The sequence below is a fragment of the Benincasa hispida genome, chromosome 11 (genome assembly GCF_027475165.1).
Source record: "Benincasa hispida cultivar pf3 chromosome 11, pf3_genome.v1.1, whole genome shotgun sequence".
NCBI lineage: Eukaryota > Viridiplantae > Streptophyta > Magnoliopsida > Cucurbitales > Cucurbitaceae > Benincasa > Benincasa hispida.
Genome location: NC_143488.1, coordinates 35,552,852 through 35,577,309, shown reverse-complemented (window position 1 = coordinate 35,577,309; position 24,458 = coordinate 35,552,852). Strand labels below are relative to the sequence as shown.

The 24,458-nt window shown below is 33.9% G+C and overlaps 1 protein-coding gene across 2 annotated transcripts; it reads left to right on the top strand.

Annotated features, from left to right (window-relative positions):
- The first annotated feature begins 14,806 nt into the window (after positions 1-14,806).
- Positions 14,807-24,110, top strand: LOC120091399 (Major facilitator superfamily protein). Of its 2 annotated transcripts, none has more exons than XM_039049405.2 (14): positions 14,807-15,158; positions 15,890-15,990; positions 17,465-17,543; positions 18,170-18,229; positions 18,320-18,386; positions 18,476-18,600; positions 18,913-19,014; positions 19,494-19,862; positions 19,949-19,996; positions 20,294-20,356; positions 20,593-20,673; positions 20,954-21,052; positions 22,160-22,297; positions 23,755-24,110. In XM_039049405.2, exons 1-14 carry the CDS (start codon positions 15,114-15,116, stop codon positions 23,884-23,886), a joined length of 1,509 nt encoding a protein of 502 aa, XP_038905333.1. In that variant the 5' UTR covers positions 14,807-15,113; the 3' UTR covers positions 23,887-24,110. The 2 variants fall into 2 exon arrangements, with proteins under 2 accessions (XP_038905333.1, XP_038905334.1); XM_039049406.2 differs by having other exon boundaries at positions 14,873-15,158; positions 18,170-18,195.
- Positions 24,111-24,458: the final 348 nt, after the last annotated feature.

Genomic DNA, 24,458 nt, shown 5'->3' with positions numbered 1-24,458 from the left:
CAGGTAGGAGGTGTTTCGTAAATAATTAAACACAAATCGATATGGTTTTGGTTTTATTTTTGGAAAAAAAAAAAAAAAGCAAACAAAACCTAATTATTAATAAACAGCTTCTGAACCGCTTTCGAATCGCTCCAAATCGAACCCAAACTACTTGAATCGGACCCAAACTGTCTGAACCGGACCAGCCAAAAACCATTTGAGGCTGAACTGGACTACTGATGCGTTGTGAATGTGATGAAATAATGTGATGAACTGAACTAGACTAAGATCATAGTATCGAATGACAATGAAAAATAGGGATAGAGAGTATGGTAGCAATGTCTTACTTCCCAAGTCTTTTACACTTAGTGTTTCTCTACTCTGCCCAAAAGAATGTTCTTGCTTCCGCAAGAGTCGACCTTCTCTTCGTTCCCAACACTTCCTGGCACTCTTCCAAGCTAACCAGGACGATCTTTCGGCGTCTTCTCTCTTCACTCGCCTCTGCCTTCTAAAGATATAAAATTACAGACTATGGCTATCTATGTATATGGCGAATAAGAACTCTAAATTATGAACAACGGAACCCCTTTATTGGAGGTGGCCTTTGGTATTTATAGAGCTTCATGGTGAAAAGCTTTTCTCTTAAATGATTGCACCGATGGAATGTCATTAATTCTCCGTCTGATGCGCCGATTAATTGTCACTGAAAAGTTGAGTGCACTTGCTACAGTGTTGTTAACATCTTGTCAACTTAATTCAGATTTGTCCGCCATCAGGTTTCTGTCCCATCGAGATTTATTAAGCTTCCACCTTGATGTGCCGTCTCTATGTGGTCACCTTTTTTAGCAGATCTTCGCGAACGCATACGATTGCATAGCTTTGCGGTCGCAATCTTCTAATGCGCTCAGATGCTGAATTCCTTGGATCGCAATTCTACCTTGCGCCAACGCATTTTCCTGCACAAAATACATAAATTAGCTACTTTAATATGATGGGCGCATGCGATCGTAATGCTCTCAACTTAATGCTTTTGGACACGATTTTACATATTTTTACTATCGCAATCCTACATTGTTTTACATCTTTGTGTTGTATAACGTGCATTTCTGCTCGTTATCAACTACACCTCAAGAGAACCGATCAAACCAACTGCTCTTGCTCTATGCTTAACATCTCGCTAAGGCTTATCGTTTAGCATTGACGACCACCGTCTTACGTTTGCCTGATTGTTTAGTGTTTGCTTGATTGTGTAGTAGCCAACGCATAGCACCAGATCAAGGTACATGATCGTGTAGTGTCTTCCTTCTATTGCATAGTGCCATCGCTAGTGTCGGACAACGCTACACAATCGCTTAGTGTCCAACAATATTATGCAGCCCCATCGTTTTACGCCAGACAAATACTACACGATCGCTTAAGGCTATCGCATAGCACCTCTTGTTGATCGTTTAATGTGCGCATAGCTACACGATCGTGTAGCGCTATCACATAGCGGTTTAACGCATTGTTTAGCTACTTCACAAAGGTAAACGATCATGTAGTGGTATCACATAGCTCTTCAACGCATCGTTTAGCTCCCACGCGAAGCTACACGATTATGTAGTGCCATCGTATAACACTTCAACGCATCAACGGCCATAACTACACAATCATTTAGCTTTTCTTCACATCGTCTAATACCCGAAGCTAAACGATCATCTAGCATTGAACCTCAACAACGATATGAACAGAGGCTGAAAAACTGGAATCTGTAACTCGGCCTTTTTCACTTGTTTCTTCAATTACAGCTTAGTTTCAACTCTAATAACTCGAAATAAATTACAGACCTTTAAGAACATATATAAGTTCATCAAACAAGAGCAAATTACAAATTTAAACGAAAAATCAGAGAGAAATTAAAAACCAAAACTTAGAAAACCATATCAGTGCAACAGATTCATAAAACTCATATAAAACACCCACCACACCAAAAAACCGAATTGAATGCTTATATGATACTTTGATACCAATTGTTGGATTGTATCATCATGTAGCGGAAGCGAAAAGGATCAATAAGCACTCTAATTCATTAATTTTGGTAGAAACTAAAGTATGCTATTGCAGAAATAAATGGGTTTCGAGTCTTACCTTTGTAGAACTATTGAAATCTCGATTTCCAGTTGCAACTTTCTCCAAATCTTATTGTAGACCACCACTAGATCTTTCCCACTATCCTCTTAGAGCTCTAGATTGAGTTGGGGACTCAAAATAAGCTTGAATTAAGGGAATTTTGAGAGGTACTCACAGCAGCAACCCATTTGAAGAACTCCTTCTTCAACCCGAATTTTTCAGCAAAAAATCAACCAATTCCATGCCTTAAATTCACTCCAATCTTCTCAATATATTGCAAACCATCATGCAAAGAAGATAGCTGCATAAGATGCAGCTCATGCTTGGAGTAATTGAAGCTTAAAGATGGTGGGTTGTGGGTGAGCTACTTGAAGATGATAATGGAAAAACCATTTTTTCATTTTGTGTATTTTTCTATTTTGAAAATCCAAATTCGATTTTAGAAAAACAATTTGATTTCAAAAATAAAATATTATTAATTTTATAAATTAATTTCATAAATTGATTTTTCTAATAAAATTAATAAATAATTATTTAAATAATTAAATAATTCTAATTAATTTAATATTAAATATTAAATTAATTTTACACAAATCCACCTTCATATATTTAAATCATATTTAAATATTAATTCTCCAATTTCATTTAATTCTAATTTAAACGTTTCAAATTAACTTATCACGCTACTCTAGAGCTAATCCATTTCTGAGCTAGTAGGGGGACCTCACGGACCTACAGATTATGGGTTCCAATGATCCGAGATTAATCGGCTAAACTTATTAGACCGAACTAACCCCCATTCGTTGACTAATGGGTCACTCCACTAAAGCCCATAGTTGAAGTCCCCTCACTGTAGATATATTATGTCCACTCGATATAACTATGATTAGTAATTTAACCCTTCATAAGTTGTTCGTAATAACAGCTGGGTCAATTCTCTATTTTACCCTTGAAATGACCTTTTGTTCCTTAAGTCCCACTGATCCTCTAATGAACAATTGTTTTGTGATCCAATCAACAAACTAAGTCCCTCTTGGGCCAGTGAGAGGGTGGGGCCTCTTATTCAAGACCCAAAATCAGCACTTAAGGGAACAACCTCTCTACTATCCCTAACAGCGGGTAGGAGTGAATTCCGTTTTACATCCTATGTCCCTGACTGCCTAGCTATCTATCCGGTCTTACACCTGAAATGGGAGGTTATTGAGCTGGCGTTGTTGAACCAACCCTCACCTATGAAAATCTAAGAATAATCCCGAATAAACAGGAGTTCATGGTTAACTCGGGATTAAGGTCAAGTTACCTAGGTCATCGCTTTGAAATAGTTAGTCTTAAATAGTAAACAACGTTATAAAGTAAGAGTGACTAATTTCGTGGTCCGATCTTGTACAAACCCTTTTGCACAAGGACACCCCCACTCCTCATATCATAACACGAACGAATTAGGATCACTTTATTTGTAGGACTTTACAACTCTTTGTAATAATTACAGAGCAGGTCGCATCCAATATTGCTACCAGAATAAAGCACCCAACCTTATTCATATACTATAGATCATTTTGACTATTTACTCGAACTTGATCCACTTTTACGTCTCCACATAAAGTTCAAGTACTCATCTAATAGTCAAGGGACTTTTAGGTTTATTAAATTTCTAATAAGCAAAACATCTATTCAATAACAACTTATTGAATTTTCAGAATAAGTTCTAATGTTTACAAACCACAAATTTTAGGAAATAAAACCCAACAGAAAACCATATTACATGCATTTCATGACTTTAGTGTAACAATTATATTAAACTATGGATGTGTCATGCTCAATGCAAGTTGATTTTCAACTTTATTAATACAAAACTTATATTAAACAACTCATGAAAATCCACCAAGCAGATATAAGACATTAATGAATATAACTCTTTATATTTACCTAAGTAATGTCGTGCATCATGCTTTTCCAATTTCATATATTGAACATATCAAGATATATTAAATAATTCATGAAATTATATCTACATCATGCATTAAACCATATATTATAACACTTATAACATATTAAAAATGCATGAACATGCTTAACCCATGATGGACTTATCTAAATGACATCCATAAAGTATTTAAATAACAAATGAATCGGTAATTTGGCCCATAGGATAAAATAAAACAATAGATTACAATAATCATGTTAATTTTATCCTAAAAGATGCTTTTGCTACTTCATAACCGAAACAAACCAAATCGAATCAACTCAAACCGTCGAACTGGACCCCAAAACCACAAATCGAGCCAACACAGTGCAAAACCAGACGAAACCACTTTGAACCAGTTGAACCAGACCAAACCACCCTGGATCACAGCTGAATTGCGCACAACGTAGCCTAAAGTCGCATTATCGTAGCGTTGCAACGCTGCAACACCAAAATGCGTTTATGGGCAGTTTCTTCGACTATTCTTCGTTTTGGCCAAAAATTGGTCTCGATCTTCATCAATCACGACCCTAATTCTAGACACAGCCTTTTAGAAGACTCAAATTTCATGATTAGATGCCCAAAAACGCAGAGGCCTTTATGATTTGATTAAATTGAAAAACATGAAAATCTATGGCCATAAACCACCATAAACATTCATTCGTAACAATGCAAATAATCCCACTAAAAACCCAATACAAATTTCAAAAATCTAAATTAATACTACGAGATGGCTCTGATACCAATTATAGGGTTGAAAGCTCTAACGCAGCGAAAGAATACAAGACCAAACTTGTAATTAATTTAGGATTTCTGAAATACCCATATATTGGAAAATTTCAAAAAAATTACATAGACCTGATACCCAAAAAAAAAAAATATACTGTAAATTCCACCTTAGGTTAAGCATGCTTAAACCACACAAAGAAAAGAGAAAGAAATCCTTACTTTCATTGAAGACTCGATTGGAAAACACCAATACTCCTTTGGATCAAAATTAACACCATCAAGAGGCTAAAATATTATTCTCTGAGAATCTTTGGTATTTTTGGTTCGTGAGAACCAATTCGATTTGGGATCAAAGAAGGAGAATTTGAGAGAAAGTTGTACAGAACAATTTTATATCTTGTATGTTTTGTGTGAGAAAATCACACAGTACTTTTTTATCAAAAGAGAGAGACTACCGAGGGATCACCCACGTTTTAGATAACTCCCCTACATGGGAGTTATCTGTTTAATCAATTGAATTAAAAAATAATCAAAAGTTAATTAAATTTAACATAATTAATGATTTCATTTAAATCATATTAAATGAAGAAACCTCTCACATAGCCTATAGTTTTAATTCAATTAATTAAATTAAATCAACTAAATAAAATGATTATTTAATCCTTCAGTTACATAATTACCAAACTAAATATCAAATATTTAATTTTGCCTACATTTGAATCATATTAATATTGAGAATGTCCTAGAACTCGTAGTTCGTGTAACATTCTATTTGTCAATAATATTGACTTGTAGATTTTGCATCTTATTATGAAAATCCAATAAACATATCCATGGTTATAGTTTGAATACTGTAACTTTATGTAGTGACATAAACAAGATCAGTTGATAGTAAATAGCCTAAAGGGTCTAATAAGTATATGGATGAAATTAGGTATCTCATCCTAGAAACACTATTGGATGTGACCTACTTTGTAGTTGTTACAAAAGTTGTAAAGTGCTACGAACGATGTGATCTATAAATCGTTCATGTTGAGACATGTGAGTGAGGGCATCCTATGCAAAGAGTTTGCATATAGACTGGACCACGAAAATAGTCACTTTTCTTTATAACGACTGTCTATTGTTAAAACTGACTATCTCATTTATCAAGTAACCTAAGTTAACTCGATCTTAATCCTGAGCTAGCTATGAACTTCTGTTTGTTTGGGATTATCCTTTGATCTGCAAATGGTGAGAGTAGCCTAACAACACTACTCAATAAGCTTCCCATTATGGTGATAAGACCGGATGAATAGTTGGGGACATAGCATTGCAAGATGGAATTCACTCCTACCCAATTTAGGGTTAGCAGATAGGTTGTTCTCTTAAGTACTGATTTCAAGTCTTGAACAATTGGAGCCCCGCCTTCTCATGATAGAGAAAGGATTTGATTCATAGAGATTATGAATCAGAATTGTTCATTAGAAGGTCAGTAGGAATTTAAGGAACAAAATGTATTCATAGAGGTAAAACGGTAATTTTGACCTAGCTATGATTACGGACAACCTGTGAAGGATCGACTTACTGATTATAGTTATAAAGTGGACATAATATATCTACAGTGAGAGGAGTTCAACTATGGGCTATAGTGAAGTGTCTCATTAGTTAACGAATGAGGGTTAGATCGGTCTAATGAGTTTAGCCGATTAATCTCGAATCGTTGGAGCCCATGATCTGTAGGCCCGCGAGGTTCCCCTACTATCTCGTAAATGGTTAAGCTTTAGAGTAGCTTGAGAAATTAATTTGAAACATTCAAACTAAAATTAAACGGAATAGGAGAATATATATTCAAATATGGTTTAAACATATGAAGATGGTTTTATGCAAAATTAATTTAATATTTGATATTAAATTAATTTATGAAATTATTTTTAGAAAATTATTTTTCACCTTTAAAATCAAAATGGATTTTGAAATCAAATTTTGGTTTTAAAGAAAAATTGGAAAATATGATTAAATGCACAAATGGAATTTTGAAGTTTTCCATTACCATCTTCTTCACACAAAGTCCACTTCCTTTTCTTCATTAAACTCCAAGCATGAGCTGCAAGCCATGCACATTCCTTCTTTTGCATGTTCATCTGCAATAAATAAAGAAGAATGGAGTGATTTGAAGGCATACATTACACATAAATTTTGAGAGAAAATTTTAGCTGGAAGAAAGAGTTCTTCGGTAGTGTGCTACTGTGAGCTTTCCTCTGTAATTCTGTTGCTTTAAGTTTTTCTTGAGTCCCACAACTCGGTCTAAAGCTCCAAAAGGATAGTGAGAAAGATCTTGAGGTAGCTCGCGGTGATCTTTGGTGAAGACTGCTGCTGTTTGATCGAGATCTTGAAGAGTTCTACAAAGATATGATCTAAAACCCTCTTATTTAGATGAGCATGCTCTAGTTTCTGCCAAAAATAGTGAATTTGAATACTTATGGATCCTTGATACTTCCGCTGCATGTTATCTTGTTCTAACAATTGATATCAGAGCATCATATAAGCATTCAATTCGGTTTAATTTTGGTATGGTGGGTGTTTTTTATGTGATATATGAAACTGATGCACTTATATGGTTTTCAAAGTTTTGGCATTTTAATTCTCTTTAATTTCTCAATTAAATTTGTAACTGGCTTTTATTTCGTGAGCTTATATGTGTTAGTAAAAGTCTGTAATTTATTTGGAGTCATTAAAGTTGAAATTAAGATATAATTGAATAAACGAGTGAAGGAGGTCGAGCTATTGTTCTAGTTTTTCAGCTTCTGCTCAAAATCGTTGTTGAGGTTCAGTTGCTAAGCGATCGTATAGTTCCAAGCGTACCCACAAATTAATTTTGAATCGTATCCAATATTAAATTTATCATAAAGTTTAAATAAAACATAAACTTTATATTATAATGTATCATTATACATTATATTAGTTCCCTAAGTGATTTTGAACATTTCAAACTCAATTCAAGACATAGTTACCTCAATTCCCTTTACAAGTTAGGAAGGGGACCACATTGACCTGCGGATCATAAGCTCCAATGATATGAGATTAATTGGCTAAACTCATTAACCAAATTATCAATATTCGTTAACTGCAGGTACACTCTACTAATGACCTGCGACTGCACTCTTCTCACTGCAAATATATTTCTGTGTATACGGATATAGACCAATAACAGTAAATTAGTCCTTCACGAGTGTTCGTAATACCAGGTGGGTCAAATTGTCATTTTACCCTTGGGTTACCCCTATTTCCTTAAGCACTAATGCTCCTATTGTAAATGACTTGTTTATGGTCCAACCATTAAACAAAACCCCTATCGGGCCAGTAAGAGGGTAGGGCCATTTATTCAAGTTCCGGAGACACCACTTAAAGGAATACTCATCTACTTACCCTAAAGTCGAGAAGGAGTGAAATCCATCTTGTATTATTATGTTCCCAACTCCCTACTCGGTCTCATCCTCAAGATGGTAGGTTTATTTAGTCCGCGAACTGACCACTTTGACCCATACAAATAAAAGGACAATCCCGACTAAGTTGCTTAGGTCATCCTGATGAAATAGAAACTCAACTAGTCAACAGTGTTACATCTAGTGGTTACTATTTCTCGATCCAGTCTTATGCAAACTCATTGCATATGATGCCTCCACTTGCATGTCACCTATATGAATGCGTTGAATCATTTTGTTTGTATCAAATACAAAATGAGTCGTATCCATAGTATCACTAGGATAAGGTACTCAGCCTTATCCCATATACTATAAACCCTTTAGGTTGTATCTTGAACATTGATCCTTGTACGTCTCCACGTATAGTTCAAGACTCAGAAGACAATCTAGGATGTTAGTTTATTGGATTTAGGGTTATTAAGACAAAACGAACATGATAAAATCAACAACACTTATTGAAATAATATTGATAACTCTTTATTGATAACAGTCAATTATTTAAGTTTTAGAGCATAAAACCCAACAAGGGTAAGTAGATAAATTTCTTCCTTAAGGATTGATTCCGGGGCTTGAACAATGTGGCACTGCACTCTTCTGGCCTGAGAGGGATTCGATTATAGTTGGACTATAATTAACTGTTCATTAGAGAGATTAGTGGGACTTAAGGGGTTAGATGTAACTACAGGGGTAAAACTGTAATTTTGACACAACTATACTTACAAACAATTTGTAAAGAGCCAACGCACTGTGTATTTGTTATATCCAATGGATGCAGAAATATATCTATAGTGCGAAGAGTGTAGCTATCGATCTTTAGTGGAGTGACCGGCAGTTAATGAAGGTTGATTAATTTAATTAAATAGTTTATTTGCTTAATCAAGTATCACTGGAGTTTCAATCTATAGGTTCATAAGATCCCCTTGTTAGCTCAATAATGATTAATAAGAATCAAATTAAATTTTGATTAATTTGAATTGTTCAAATTGATAAATTAATTAAAGGGAAGTAATTACATAAGACATGATTAAGATAATGTATGTGATACATAATAAAATAAGGTTTTAATAAGAGAAATAAATATTTTAATATGATTCAAATATTAATTATGTGAATGTATTTCATATAAAAACTATAGATTAAAATTAATATGAATATGATTCATATTAATACTATAGGTTGAATGAGAGAAAAATGAACTATGGGTTATATTATATATGATATAAACCATAGGTTATATATTATATGTGATATAACATATAGTTTAATATGATATATATGTATATATATATATATATTAAATTTTAAATTCGTTTTCGAATTATTAGAAAATTAAAATGGGGAGGGAGTTATTTTAATAACTTCCCTCAACTCCCATTTTTCTCTCTTCTGCGTACAACCGGGAAAAAAAAAAAGGTTAAGAGGCTTTTATCTTCTACGTCCTTCTGACAATTCACGAGATCTCTTTGTGTATGTATGAAATTTCTCTCAACAAAACTCTATCCTTCCCTTTCACAAAATTAAACGCAAGCCTACATAACTCTCTGTGATTCTCACCTTGAGAATAACTTGGAAGATCTCGTGGTGGTGTTCAATTTGGAGCATCATTTACTATTTTGAGTTGTTGTCCTTCCGGTGTTCGAGTTTGGGAGAAGAAGACAGTTTGTGATCATTCTTGGTTGTGGAGAGGAGACGTGAAGGCTTTGGTTCTTCAAGGATGAGTTTCGGGTTCCTTAATTTCTCTCTGTAAAAATCGCAGTACAAAAAAGCACGCTTAGGATTGATTGTGTTTATCAAAGTTTCCATCCCCTTGAATTATAATGTTTTATAAAACAAAAATGGGGCATAGTAACGGTCAATTGCTTCCTCTTCGGGGTATTCCAAACCCTTCAAGTATAACTGCCTAAGCTTCTAAGCTTTATTCTGTTCAAACTCAACTATATATTTGGGCCTATATCTCAATTCCAATCACTATATCAAACTCATCATGGCCAAAAGACCTTCACATGTAACATAAAGCTAATTACATCTTCCCTTTCTTCCTCCTTAAATAGAATACAGTGGCACAGAGGACCATTAAAAACTAACTTAACATCCAAAAAAATGTTCGAAAACATTTTTCCTAAACATGTGTAATTGATTGGGTGATAACTTTTTCTTAATATTTAAACTTTTTTTTGCTAGACGAGAACGACAAGTCGAATTTATAGGGAAATAGTCATAACTGCTAGTTTTAGTTACCAATGCCACTTGTAACACATACCACACAACATAAGCATCTTGGACAATCAATTAAACAAAACAAAACAAAACAAAAGCATTGTCTATGAAAACTGCCTTAAATCTCGGGGGAAATGCGGTCAAGATCGTGTATTATTCATGACGAACTCGGGACATTTATATCAGCATGCTAGGGTTTTAGACCCATTATGTATAAAATCTCGGGGCACTCACGGGACACATTTACCTTGAGATTCTATATAGAATGGCACTGAAAACTCAATAGTCAGCCAAATCTGGGGACAAATTCAATGAATCTCGGGGAAACTTCATCCAATATCGGCCAAGATTTAACTAGATTTTAAGCGTCATAAGTTGACTCCATAAAATCATCGAATTAAGCCAATATATATTAAAAAAAAAAAAGTCTAAATATGGGGAGAAAAACACAAATATATAACCCAAATTTCTCAAATATCTCAGACAACTTCTCAAAACACTAACAAACATTAAATTAAAACTAAGGTATCTAACTAAATAAAATAAATAGTGGAATACCTCTAAAAACGAGGCTTAAAAATGTAGATAACTGTATTAATGATGCAAATAACAATGAAGATGAGCTAAATTTGAAATCGAATTAAGCGAGAACTCAAACGAAGTGAGAACGTAAATGGTTTCCATAAAGATGAAGGATTTTTTCAATCAGGGGTATTTTCTTCATTTTACAAGATTGCATCGTTTGAATTCTTAACGTTCAAAACAAAATCTTAGGCCTGGCCTCGTCTGAAAAGGTAGAGAAAATCCCTTTAAACGACTTACCAAAAGTGTGTCATTTTGGTAATGTGAAAACTTAAGGGACGTTATTTTAGACAATTTCCCAAATTGTTGATTGCTTCATCCGCGAACTCAAATAAGCATATATTTCCTATAGCTTTTATTATTGTTAGAATATATTACTTTTAATTTATTGTCACGATGACATAGAGAATTCATTGGATTATACATTGTGATCGTTGTGCATGAGGTGATAGAGTAGATCAATCGGTTGTGCCGAATGACTTCTTATTTTGATATGGCTCAATCAAGATAAGGAATATCTTTCTAAGATTTTTTCGATTATATATACATTTATGTTATATATTATATTAAATTTCACCATAAGTCCTACAAAATAGCTTTGTTCAAGATGTGTGACAATAGTTAGTAGAACACAATTTACCGAAATTTGAATTATATGTGTGACTAATGTATTGTATGTTGGGTTGTATGTCCTAAAACTCGTGATTTGTAAACATTAAATATATTCTATTTTACAATAAAGTTGTTATTAAGATTATTCAGTAAAGTTATTATTAAATATGTAAATTGCATCTTTTAACCCTAAATCCAATAAACTAAGAACCTCTGGCTACAACATGAATACTTGAATTATATGTGGAGACATAAAAGTAGATCAAGTTCGAGTAAATAGCCAAAATGATCTATAGTATAGGGATAAGGTTGGGTACCTTAACTTGGGGACACTATGGATGCAGGGTATAATCTTGAATTGTTCATGTGGCGACATGCAAATGAGAGCATCTTATGCAATGAGTTTGCATAACACCGAACCATAAAATAGTCACTTTTACTTTATAACGTTGTTTACTATTAAGACTAGCTATTTCAATTCGATGACCTAGGTAACTCGATCTTAATCCTGAGCCAACTATGAAATCCTGTTTATTCAGGATTATCCTTTAATCTCTATGGGTGAGGGTGGTTCAATATCACCGATTCAATAAGCCTCCCACTTTAGGGGTAAGATCGGGTAAATAGCTGAGAACACAATCTTGTAAGATGGAACCCACTCCTACTCGATTCTAGGGAAAGTAGATAGGTTATTCTCTTAGGTTGGGCTCGAACAAAGGGCCCCGCCCTCTCATCACCCTAAGAGGGACTCAGTTTAGTGGCTCGACTATAAATCAATTGTTCATTAGAGGATCAGTGAGACTTAAGGAACAAAATGTAATTATAGGGGTAAAACGGTGATTTTGGTCCAACTGTAATTACGAACAACCAGTGAATGATCTACTTACTAATTATGGTTAAATCAAATGGACAGAAATATATATGCAGTGAGGATAGTGCAACTACTGGGCTTTAGTGGATTGTCCCGGTAGTTAATGAATGTTGGTTAATTAGGTTAGAGAGTTTAACTGGTTAATCTTGGATGTTGGAACTCATAATCTGTAGGTCCATTAGATCCCTTGCTAGGTCATATCAGACTGAACCTTAGAACAGTGTGATAAGAATTTGAAATGTTCAAATTCGGTTTAGGGAATAAGAGTTAATTATATGCGATATAATTGACATAATTATATAGTTCGATTGTTTATTAAACAATATGGAGAGTTGGAAATATTTAAATATGATTTAAATATTATATACGTAAATAGGGATTCATGTTCTGATGTTTTATTAAATTTAATGTTCGATATTAAATTAATATAATTAATTATTTGAATTAATCTTATTTAAAATTTTTTAAAATAAATGAATTTTTTAAGATTAATTTTGTTTAAAATTGAAATTCTTTTAAATTTTGAATTTTGAAAATTAAAAAAATCATTGGAATTTTAGAGTTAGTGGAAAGTTCCCACTTTTCTCACTTCATAAACACCTCACATTTCAACTCCAAATTAGTGCTTAATTGGTGTCACTTCAAGAGCAATTCATTTTACTTGAGTTTCTTCTATAAATAGAAGAAAAATTATTTGAGGAAGTGTTCCTAGAATTTTGCTTTTGAAGCTTAACTTTTCCTCTCAAAGAGAAAAACACCCAAGCTTTCTCAAACTCTAAATTCCCTTCAATTACAACACAAATTGTATCCCACGATCCGTTCTAAGCCGGAGAATAGTGGGAAAGACTCTAACGGTGGTCCATGAATTGTTCGTGGTCAGAATTGTTAAAGGGATTGGATCAATTTGGAGTTTTTACAAAGGTTGTATTCTGAAACCCTATTTTCTTTTTATGAACATGTATGCTTTAATCCTAAATTAATGTAGTTAGAGTGCTTGAGATCCTAATTATTTGTGCATGCTTGTAGTTAACTCTTACATTGTGAATGAATCATATATCACTAAACAAATTCTAAGACTAAATATTGTTGACATTGATCGGAGATGTACTTGTAAATGCCAAAGACAACAGGCAAAAGATATCTCAAAGTCACACGAAGACTAAGAACTTCATATAGTTGATGCTCATATTCTAGTTTATAATGTGTACTCATCAAGAATTCAAATGAACAATGCATCAAGATATGGTCATCGACATAAGTATCATATCCAAGACCCACTACTACTTGCTGTAACACAATGAGATACCGATGATGCCATCATCATCGATAGGTCTCCTTTATGAGACTTATTTAGCTATAAAAGTCTAAGTTGTTTGATTGTTTTAATATATTTTTTTTACTTAAACTGGGAAAGAATCATATGGAAATATAAATATTTCGTGTGAGCTCATCAAATACTCTTGATCTTTGATCTTTGGAGCATTTTCGTATAACTCTCGAGTTTATTAAACAAAATTGGCAAAAAAATTCAGAATTTCAACTTATGATGCAACTGCATTGCAAGGTAACTAGATATATCTTTCGATGAGGAAAGAATATCATAATTGTAGTAGTTTTGGAAGAATTCCTCAATTTTGTTCAACGTATAATTATGATTAATCCACAAATGATATTTTTTCTATATGTTTTGGATCACCATAAAACCCAATGAGCTGAAAAGTACCATTATTGTCTACAATTTTAACATCAATGTGTGATTTAGATAAAATAAAATAAGTCTACAATGATATCGTTTGTCCATCAAAGCGCCAAATGTTACGATACTGTCCACAACAAGACTATTGGGAAAGTGAATATGGTAGTTAACTCCTTCATTTTAAACTGACGAGCTTTTGTTTCCATGAGAAAAATAATCTGAGGATGATGGTGTTTGGACTAACTCCTTTAGTGTTCTAAATGCATGAAGTTTCCCTACCCTCGTCATTCCAACTCATTATTTTCATTGGTCTCGGTGGACCTGCTCCATAGGCTCCACCGATTGCATAACTGAGGGACATAAATAACTCATTGCATTGTCTTTTTTCAGAAGAACACATGTCATCACTAATATTTTTTTTCTTTTCCTATCCAATTTATTAAAACTTTGTCACAACTACGAGCGAGAGTTGGTATTGACATTTTAAACCTTAGTTTTATGCAAATCGATATTACCACATCTCTCTCAATATGTTCTCTCTACTACATATTTGAAATTTGTTTTTTATTCACATTATTATTATTATTATTATTATTATTATTATTATTATTATTATTATTTTAAGAAAATCGAACTACCTCCAATTTGTCTTTTTTTTTTTCTTCCGAAAACTGCATTATCGTGGCACCTAACCACAAGGCAGAGCTATATATTATTATTTATTGCCAGAGAGCTACATCACATTTGCTGGTGTGTTCTTCTAGTGTTCGCAAGTTCCTGTTATTGATTGTCTCCATTTCCTTTCCGAAATTGTTCTGGAATTCAGAAAATCTCTTTGTTGGATGTGACTTGAGAGGAGTGGTTCCTCTGTTCAGTAGCTGAAGTGGAGCAATGGCATCTGATCATCAGCAGCCAGTTCTATCTTCTCTCGGAAAGGTTTTTTTTCTCTTACTTCAGCTGAGTTTCATACTTCTTTGACTTTTTTTTTGGTCGAATTATGCTCAATGTAATCGCCATCTCTTTGCTTGGAAAGTATGAAATTCAGCATAAGTACTTTGCTGGAGGAAGAAGTTGGAGGTAGAATTTTGGATTTTTGAACCGGGGGAAGGTAATAGGTTAATCAGGGGAAGATCGCGAACAAATTTTCGTCCTTTTCATCGTTTTCTTCCACGGATCAGATGGATGCTTATATAAAGTGCTAAGTGTTTGAACATAAATGGGGTTTTTTTTGCTTTTTGCTTGCCTTTCTTCCATTTGGAATGGGAGGATCAATTGATGAAGAATGTAAAGTGACTTCGGAGTTTTATCAGATTGGATGTATGCGAATAGCTCAGCAGAACACGAGACTTCTTTCTAATTGAAATACTTGTTCTAAAAGAAACTCTGTCAATGTACTAATTATATTTCTTATCATGTCCTACAAACGAGGCAATAATTAAGAATCTTCTGTTGTGTTGTACTATGTAATCTTTCCTAACTTTGCGTTCCTTCCCACTATCGAGTCAAATTCTCAAGTACACCGGGTTAAGATTCAGTGAGGTGTTGAAATATAGAATTAATGAGCAGCAATGATACAAACTTTTATGTCTTTGGTTCCAAGTATTTACATTTTTATTTCTCAGTGAATTACCACGGTGTTAGTAAATACCACTGCTTCCTTCTTCCAGGTAGGACATTCATCTGGTGAGATTGACGATGTTGAGGAACCATTAGTTTCCGTCGAATTTAAAAACTCAGAGAATTTTTCTGCCAGAGCTGCAATATTACCGTAAGTTTCTTGAGTGAATTGTTTTTCCTCCTTCACTTTGTTTGTATATTTGCTGTTGGAGTTGCCATCACTAATTTCCCGAATATTAACCTTCTGTTCCACCACGTACTTATTACATTGGCTAGCTGATTATGAAAATGGAATTCACAAGTCTCAATTATTTACTAGGTGATTTGAAATAATCAAATCACAATACATGAGGCTACTGGAGCACCTTTCTGCGTATCCATTTCGAACTCTACAGCTTATTGTCGACAGACTGTCAATTGAACTATCTGTTGTATGCTGAAATACTACCTTTCTACTTAGCATATGTAGTTGGCATTTGGTCGAATGTGTATATCAATTATTTGTAGCCAAAGTTTGGGCCTGTCACTAAAGTGAAAATCAGGGAATTATTGATCCACAGTTGTCAAGCGTATTAGTCAATATGAAATCTCTAGGTTCAATATTTTTCTTTCAACAAATAAAATTGGGATCAAGAAAGACCTATACTTTTATGATCTGAGCCACCACCATATCTTCATCACTCACTAGTTTCTCAGCATTGCTGGCATTAGAAACACCCTTCATACTGGTTACATAGGCTATTCATAACTTTTGGATTAGGTTTCTATATCCTAGATATTTTGAATGATCACCCCCGACAAACTCTACTTCCTTCTTATGACTTGCAGCATAGCCTTAAAAGAAGCTAGTGAACGACAAGCTCATGTTCATGAATCTTAACCATCTCCATGTCCACCGTAAATTTCAACCATAGCCTTTAACAGTTTACTTGCACAATCTCTGCCATTATAGATGTGTATTGGATATAGGAATAGGAACATGGTTCCTTAGAATGAATGGAAGAAAGTTCTTGATGACTTCCATTGACAGTAATTTCAGCACCACTTCTTTGCACTTACCCTCTTCTTTCATGGAATTGTTTTGATTTCAGTACTCGATACTCAACAGTCTTAGTTTTAGATAGGTTTAATTATAATATTATCTCTCTTGAAATGAAGTTTCGTGGCATTGCAATTGATCATGAGTTCATCGTCGTCACTGTTTCACAAATGATCATGCTTTATGTATTTGAGAGGGGTCCATATGGTTTACAACTTCTCTTTGCTGCGCATATCTTCTCTTTCTTCCGATTGTCTTCTTAAATCTCTAGAAATGTTGCTCTATATTCATGTAGTAGTATCTTGCTCAAATTTTCTCCTTGCATGTGAAATAAAATCCTTTCTTCATTTGCCACTAGCTCTACGTCAGTTAAAATTTGTACTTTCTTTTGCCTGGATACTTTGTACTTTCTCATTCTTAATGAAATTATTGTTTCCCATCCAAAAGATGTGCAATGAACTATGGTGTCATCACTGTCTCAAAAAAAAAAAAAGAAAAAAAAAAAAGAACCATGGGTGTCATCACAAGTAAAATAAAATGATTAAAAAATTACACTTTATGAGGGTTTTCCTATCTATAATTTCAGATTTCTATTTCCAGCTCTTGGTGGATTACTTTATGGCTACGATATTGGTGCAACATCCTGTGCCACCATTTCTTTACAGGTATAATTTTTGTTATGTTGTAGACAACATCCTATTTGTTGTGCTACAATGGCAATTTTATGATTGCTGTAAAACTTATTGCAAAAAGACATTTGTGCTTTTCTTCTAAAATTGATGGTCGATAGAAAGCTAAATTGTTATTAATTAGGTTTATTTTGGAGATTCCGGATTGTGTTATGCTCTATTATCTTTCTTATAATGTGTAGGGTTGAAAGAATATGTTTTAAGTTTTCTAATTCTTCGACTCTCTTGTTTAATGTGGCTTGCAATGCAAATAAACGTGGTTACTGAGTTATAGAGTAAGAAGGTATCAATTTCAAGAAGTTAATGAGATGAATCTTTGTTGAAATTGTACTCGGCTAAATTGAAAGTAATTTAAATTGGTAGAGAGGAATTAGCTGGTGCCTAAAATAATGGAGAAAATTTTTACAGATTACTGGCTACTATTCTTAGAAAAACATTATTTTCAAACAAAAATTGTGATTGAAGAACAATCAAGACTTGGTGAGATCATTTATTCTTCCTGATTTTGACCTGCAGAGTTATGCAACTGTCGGTCTTTGTAAATTTTGCTTCAGTTTCTACTCATGCTTATTATGGTTCATTTCTGTTTTCTCTCCTTGCAGTCAGCATCATCTAGTGGAATTTCATGGTACAACTTATCTTCTGTGGAAGTTGGTCTTGTAGTGAGTCTACAAATGAAATTACGAGCTTATATTCATGGATAAAATAATAGTATGGTTGGTTTATTAAAGTTTTGGGGCCAAATTTTGCAGACTAGCAGTTCCTTATATGGAGCCTTGATTGGCTCTGTCTTGGCTTTTAACGTTGCTGATTTTCTAGGTTGGTTATCTTAAATTGTGAAGCAGAAAATGGTAATGGGTATCTTTGTTTCATTCTCTGATTAATTTAATGCTGAATTCGCATGAAAGGGAGAAGAAGGGAGCTGATTCTCTCGGCTTTGATGTATCTCGTTGGAGCTACCGTAACAGGACTTGCTCCTAACTTTGCTATTTTGATTATTGGCCGCTTCATGTCTGGAACAGGAATTGGACTGGTAACACACTTTATGTTCGTTTCTTTACTATTGATGTTTCACTTTTGTCAATATTTCAAGTCATGATTATGTCCATACGAAAATATGCACACCCCCAAAGATATGTTGATTAAGAGGATAAGTCCCAAGGATAAAAGAATTATATGTACATTGCTTCTTTGATGTCCAGGAACTAATGAGATTTATCTGGCATTTATTTCTTTAATCCCATAATTTGGAACTAACGATTGACCTTATGAAGTTCTAATAAATTTTATTGTAAGATCATCAAGTTTGTACTTTGGGCGTTAATTCCAGTATTTTGTCTTCTAGGCAATGCATGCAGCGCCAATGTACATTGCTGAAACTTCCCCCAGCAAAATACGTGGGCAACTAATCTCTCTTAAAGAGTTTTTTATAGTACTTGGAATGGTTGTAAGTGCTTCTATCTTATCCTGTTTTTTTAATTACTTTATTATAAGTTTCTCTCTATCTACTTTCTTTGTTAATCTGTTGAATCCATCAAATGAAGATGTAAGGTATCTTCCTTAGAAAGCAGGTCTGTTTCAATAGAGCATACAATGATTTCAGTCAAATCAAGAGGACTGCACTCTCCCTTACCAAAGTTTACCACAAAAATATCACATGCCCATACGGAGGAGACCCCTTTTCTTAACTAAACACAATGCCATGGCTCACTAACAAAACTAACAGACCAACTATCATTCTAATAGAAATGAGCTCGCTAACCAACTAGCCCATCTCTAGCCTTCCAAACTTAAGGGCTGACTATTGGGGGCCTCATAGCAGGTCAAAATATCTGTATTGGATTTCCCGCCTTCTCTATCTTGTCTACCGATACTTCAAATTTTCAGTATATCATTTTAAAGTGTGCATGGAATGATGCTCCGCAGGTGGGTTACAGCATTGGTAGTCTTTTAGTTGAAGTGGTTGCTGGTTGGCGCTACATATATGCAGCCAATACCCCAATTGCATTTGTCATGGGAGTGGGAATGTGGTGGCTGCCATCATCTCCCAGGTGGCTACTTTTATATGCCATACAGAGAAAAGGAAATATGGCAGAATTGAAAGAGCGTGCTATAAGCTGCTTGTACCGGCTGCGGGGTGCAGTTATTGGTGAGAAAGCTTCTGAAGAAGTGGATGAAATTTTGGATGAGCTCTCTTTTCTCGGTGAATCAGAGGAGGCCACAATAGGGGAAATATTTCAGGGAAAGTGCTTGAAGGCCCTAATAATTGGTGCAGGATTAGTATTATTTCAACAGGTATTTGATATATGTGAACAATATCTTCAAGCATAGAATTTGTTTATCGTTTGCTTATATTTGGAAATGACATCAATTGGTGGCAGATAACTGGTCAGCCAAGCGTGCTATATTATGCTCCCTCAATCTTTCAGGTATCTTTATTTAGCAAGCGAGTTCTAGATTTCTAATGCTGTACTTGGCAAAGATGTGTATCTTTCCTCTTTACTTTATTTTAAATATATTTTTTATTATTTATATGTTAAAGCAACAAAATGTATTTTGTGAATCTTATAAGAGGGAATGAGATTTCATCTATTAGAAAAGGAATGATACAAAAAACTAGACCATCAAGAGTACAAAGAAGCAAATATTATCTGGAAGCTTACAGATGTTTTACTCCTTTATGCTAACGAAACATGCCTTTGTCCTAATGTCACATAATACGATAGAGTGCAGGATTCTCTGCAGCTTCAGATGCAACACGAGTATCAATTTTACTTGGTTTGTTGAAGGTAATTGTTACATAGATACGCCCATAATCTGTCTTAAATACAAACTCCTACAAGTTCTGTGAAATGATAATTAGCTTGTAAATCTAATGCTAGTTGGCATGTGTTTTCTAATTTAGATGTAATGGTAAGCTGAACAAATGCTTCTGTTCTTCTTAGTTTCTTCTACCTAATGCTGGAATCCACAATTCCACGTGATCATTTCATGAAGTTTTGAACTAAATCTTCTGATACTGCAGCTATTTATGACTGGCGTAGCTGTTCTTGTTGTTGATAGACTTGGGAGGAGGCCTTTACTCCTTGGAGGTGTATCTGGGATTGTAAGTCCATTTTCTAAAATCCTTGCTTTTCTTTTCTTTTAAACTCTTGAACATAAGATGCATGGGGCATCATCACCCTGTACGCAAACTATTACCAATTTTAGTTCTATTATTTAGTTCTTTACCTTTGTGTTTCCTACGTCAATACTACTGTCATGGCATATCAATTGTTTGAAAGTACAAATATTTAACTGTTCTTTTTTTTTAAAAAAAAAAAATGCATCTGATTTCAAAAGTTCATTACCCTGTCTATTATTTATACAATGTATTCATGTGACAGGTGGTTTCTTTGTTCCTCCTGGGTTCGTATTACCTTTTCCTGGGTCATGTGCCTGCTGTTGCTGTAGTTGCGCTTTTGCTATATGTTGGTAGTTACCAGGTATTTTGGATTTTCCTTTTGTTTTCGCATGTATATGGCTTGAAGCACTTTTCCTGAAATATTTTCTTTAGTCCCTAGGTTTGAATATTTTTCACTTTTACCTCTAATTTTCACTAGTGCCCACTTTTAGTTTTTGACGTCGATTTTTCGCCAATCAATTTCAAATAATTATATGTAAAGTTTCTCAAGTATTTTTAATAATGGAATTCTTCTAAATCAATTTACAGGGCATTAACACTAATTACCAAAAAAAAGTATATAGTAAAAAAAATCAAGGTAAAAGTGTAAATCTTGAGACCTAAGGATCAGAAGGAAAAAGCAAAACTCAAGACTCAAGGGTAAAAGTAAAAGTGTAATATTGTGAAAGCTAGAAACTAAATGGAAATTAAAATCAAAATTCCGGGGTAAAGGTACCACTTTTGAAACCTAATGAAATGACCAAATGACCAAATGAAAACTCGACTCCTAACAATAATTTTCCCTTAGTTCTTTAATAAAAGACCCAATAATTTCTTTTGATAAGATAAAACAGGGTGATACAAGAAGAGGCATGGAGATAAAGCAACTCCTTCCAAAGAGACAAAGTGGGGATTTTATAAAAGGTGTACAATCAATATTAATAACTGAAGTAGAAAAACTAACTCCAAAAAATGTTTACTTACTAGTGTACAGCTGCCTCACCACTCCATCAGTTTCATCGAGTGAACTCATCTACTTCCTATCTTTTCTTTTTCTTGTGCTTTTATTTATTTCTTAGTTCTGTAATGTATATATTTCCAAGTTTGATTCTGGAACCATCTTTTCACTATCACATGAGTCAGAGTCACTCTTAAAATTTTATAATTATTATTTTTTAAATAAAAAAAAGGATGTGGAAGTATTGCTATATTCAGTATTCGTTTCAATAGCACTCCCAAAATAGTTTACATTTCTTAGATGAGGACCAAAACATAAGCAAATGTTCTATTCTTTGCATGAATGCTTCTCAAACGAGGTTATTCAAACTGCAGAGAAATGTTTTATTGCAGGGATACCTGAATGAACTGTCGTTTAGTAAGTTTTCCATTTACAGAGTTTGAGTTGAACTAAGTTAACTTTGTTTTGCAGTTATCTTTTGGTCCCATTGGTTGGTTAATGATTTCAGAGGTTTTCCCATTGCGGCTGAGAGGTCGGGGGCTCAGTATAGCAGTACTTGTGAATTTTGGAGCAAATGCTCTTGTGACATTTGCCTTTTCTCCACTAAAGGTATGCCAATATATCGAATCTTAAAAATTTTCATAATCATAAGTTTGGAGCAAACTATTATAGTCCAGATATAATTAATCTTTGAGTTGAGCAAACAAAATTTCATAAAGGTATTTATAATGTTCCATTACCATGTTACATTTGATGAGTAGTTGTGAGTTGAAGTTTATCCAATATGTACGTTCATCAATGACAATTGTCTTTGCAACAAATGCTAGGTCACGAGGTTGTCCCATGACTAGAACAATTGCTTTAGAAAATGATAACGATGATGGCATACAATCTCTTGGTGATGCTCAAATCATAAATTAAAGAATATATAATAATAACAAAACAAAAAGCAAAAAGCAAAAAATAAAAACTTCTGTAACTACAACTTTCTCATAATTATGATCTATCGGAAGGACTTTTGCAGTTTTTTGGGCAGAGTTCTCTTTTCTCTACCCGGCCTTAGCTTCTTCCTCTTTCTTTCCTCTTATACTCAGTTCGTTTCTTATAATGAATATGATGTTATACCATTCAAAGAATATACTTGAATATTCTTAGGATAATGTTTTACGTTGATTTATTTTGCTGATTCTCTCTTTATTTCCTCTGTGTTTGGGAATCTTTATGTTATTGGCTTCATTTTCTCTTTAAATATCAATTCAATATTGGATGCTCTGTGTAGATTTGATCCCATTTTCCGCATTTCTTTCCTTCTCTTTTATAATATGGTATCAGGCTGTAGGCTCGTTTTTTTTTCTTTTTCTCGATTATGGCATCAACGTCGGGTATCTCTGGTGAAGATGATACTCGTCCTGTGATAACCCTACCTACCTCGATCCCTACTGTTACTCAGACTCTACCAACGCGTACTGTTACTCAAACTTTACCAAATACATCTACCCCCTCTTATTACACCTTCATTAACCGTCCGCAATGCCAGATATGTGGTAAACTTGGGCACACTGCCCTTGTTTGATACAAATCGCCTTAACCTCCAGTATCACGCTCCTCAAAATGCTGCAATCTCTGTCTCCTCAAGCCCATTTTACTCAGGTCGCCCCCTGTATTGAATTTAATCCTGTAGTCCTTTCCACTCACCCTGATGATGACTCGTTTCTCGAATTAAAAAATAAGATATTGATGACAACTTTATGTTATCTTCGAAATGTGGTACCTGTGGTGAGCTGTTAATTGATGACAATGAATAAAAATGATGAAAAAGAGAATAGAGAAAGAACACACAATTTACGTGGAAAACCATAGAATAGGGAGAAAAAATCACGATAGAGACTTATTTTTTATTATTGCTCTGATACACAGAATACAAGGGAACATATCAAATAAATAGACAATGGAAAACATTAGGTGCATAAGAAATTACAAAAAAAAAACCCTACTTTAACAAGCTATTTTCGACAAAAAATGATATTTGATGGTTGAAGTAAAACAAAAATCACTTTTGATTGCAGGAATTGCTTGGAGCTGGGATCCTGTTTTTCATATTTGGCGTGATAGCTGTTTTGTCTCTCGTCTTTATATTCTTCATTGTGCCAGAGACAAAGGGACTGACCCTCGAGGAAATTGAAGCTAAGTGCCTCTGAACTCCAAATTATCTGCACAAATTCAACCAAAATAGAGATATGTCATTTCTATCTCAAAACCTCAAACTGTTTTAAGCTGTAAATCAAAAGAATGACATGTACTCCTTTATTTTAAGTTGGAGGTTTAGGTATTATATTAAAGGAAACTTTTTTTTTATTGTACACATTGCTCTTTGTTTCAACAAAAAAAAAAAAAAAAAAAAATGTACGCATTGTTCTTTTAAGAGATGCCTATACTTGTTTGAGGCCTCCAAGGTCGATGTCATGTTCGATTAGATCATGAATATTATTTCTATCTTGGGAGGGAAATAATTTTTTACTTGAATTATATATATATATATATATTTTTTTACAATGTGGGGAGGAGATCAAACCTCTAACTTTAATGTTGATGATACGTTTTTTATGCCAGTTAGTTAAGCTCATTTTCGCTTAATTTAGGGCATTTATTATACCTATTTGAAAAACTTGTAAATTTTTTGGGATCGAAAGGTTTGTATTTAATTTTTTTTTCTGAGAGAAATTTTCCCATTCTAAGAAAAATGTCAAACTATTTGCAGAAATAGCAAAAG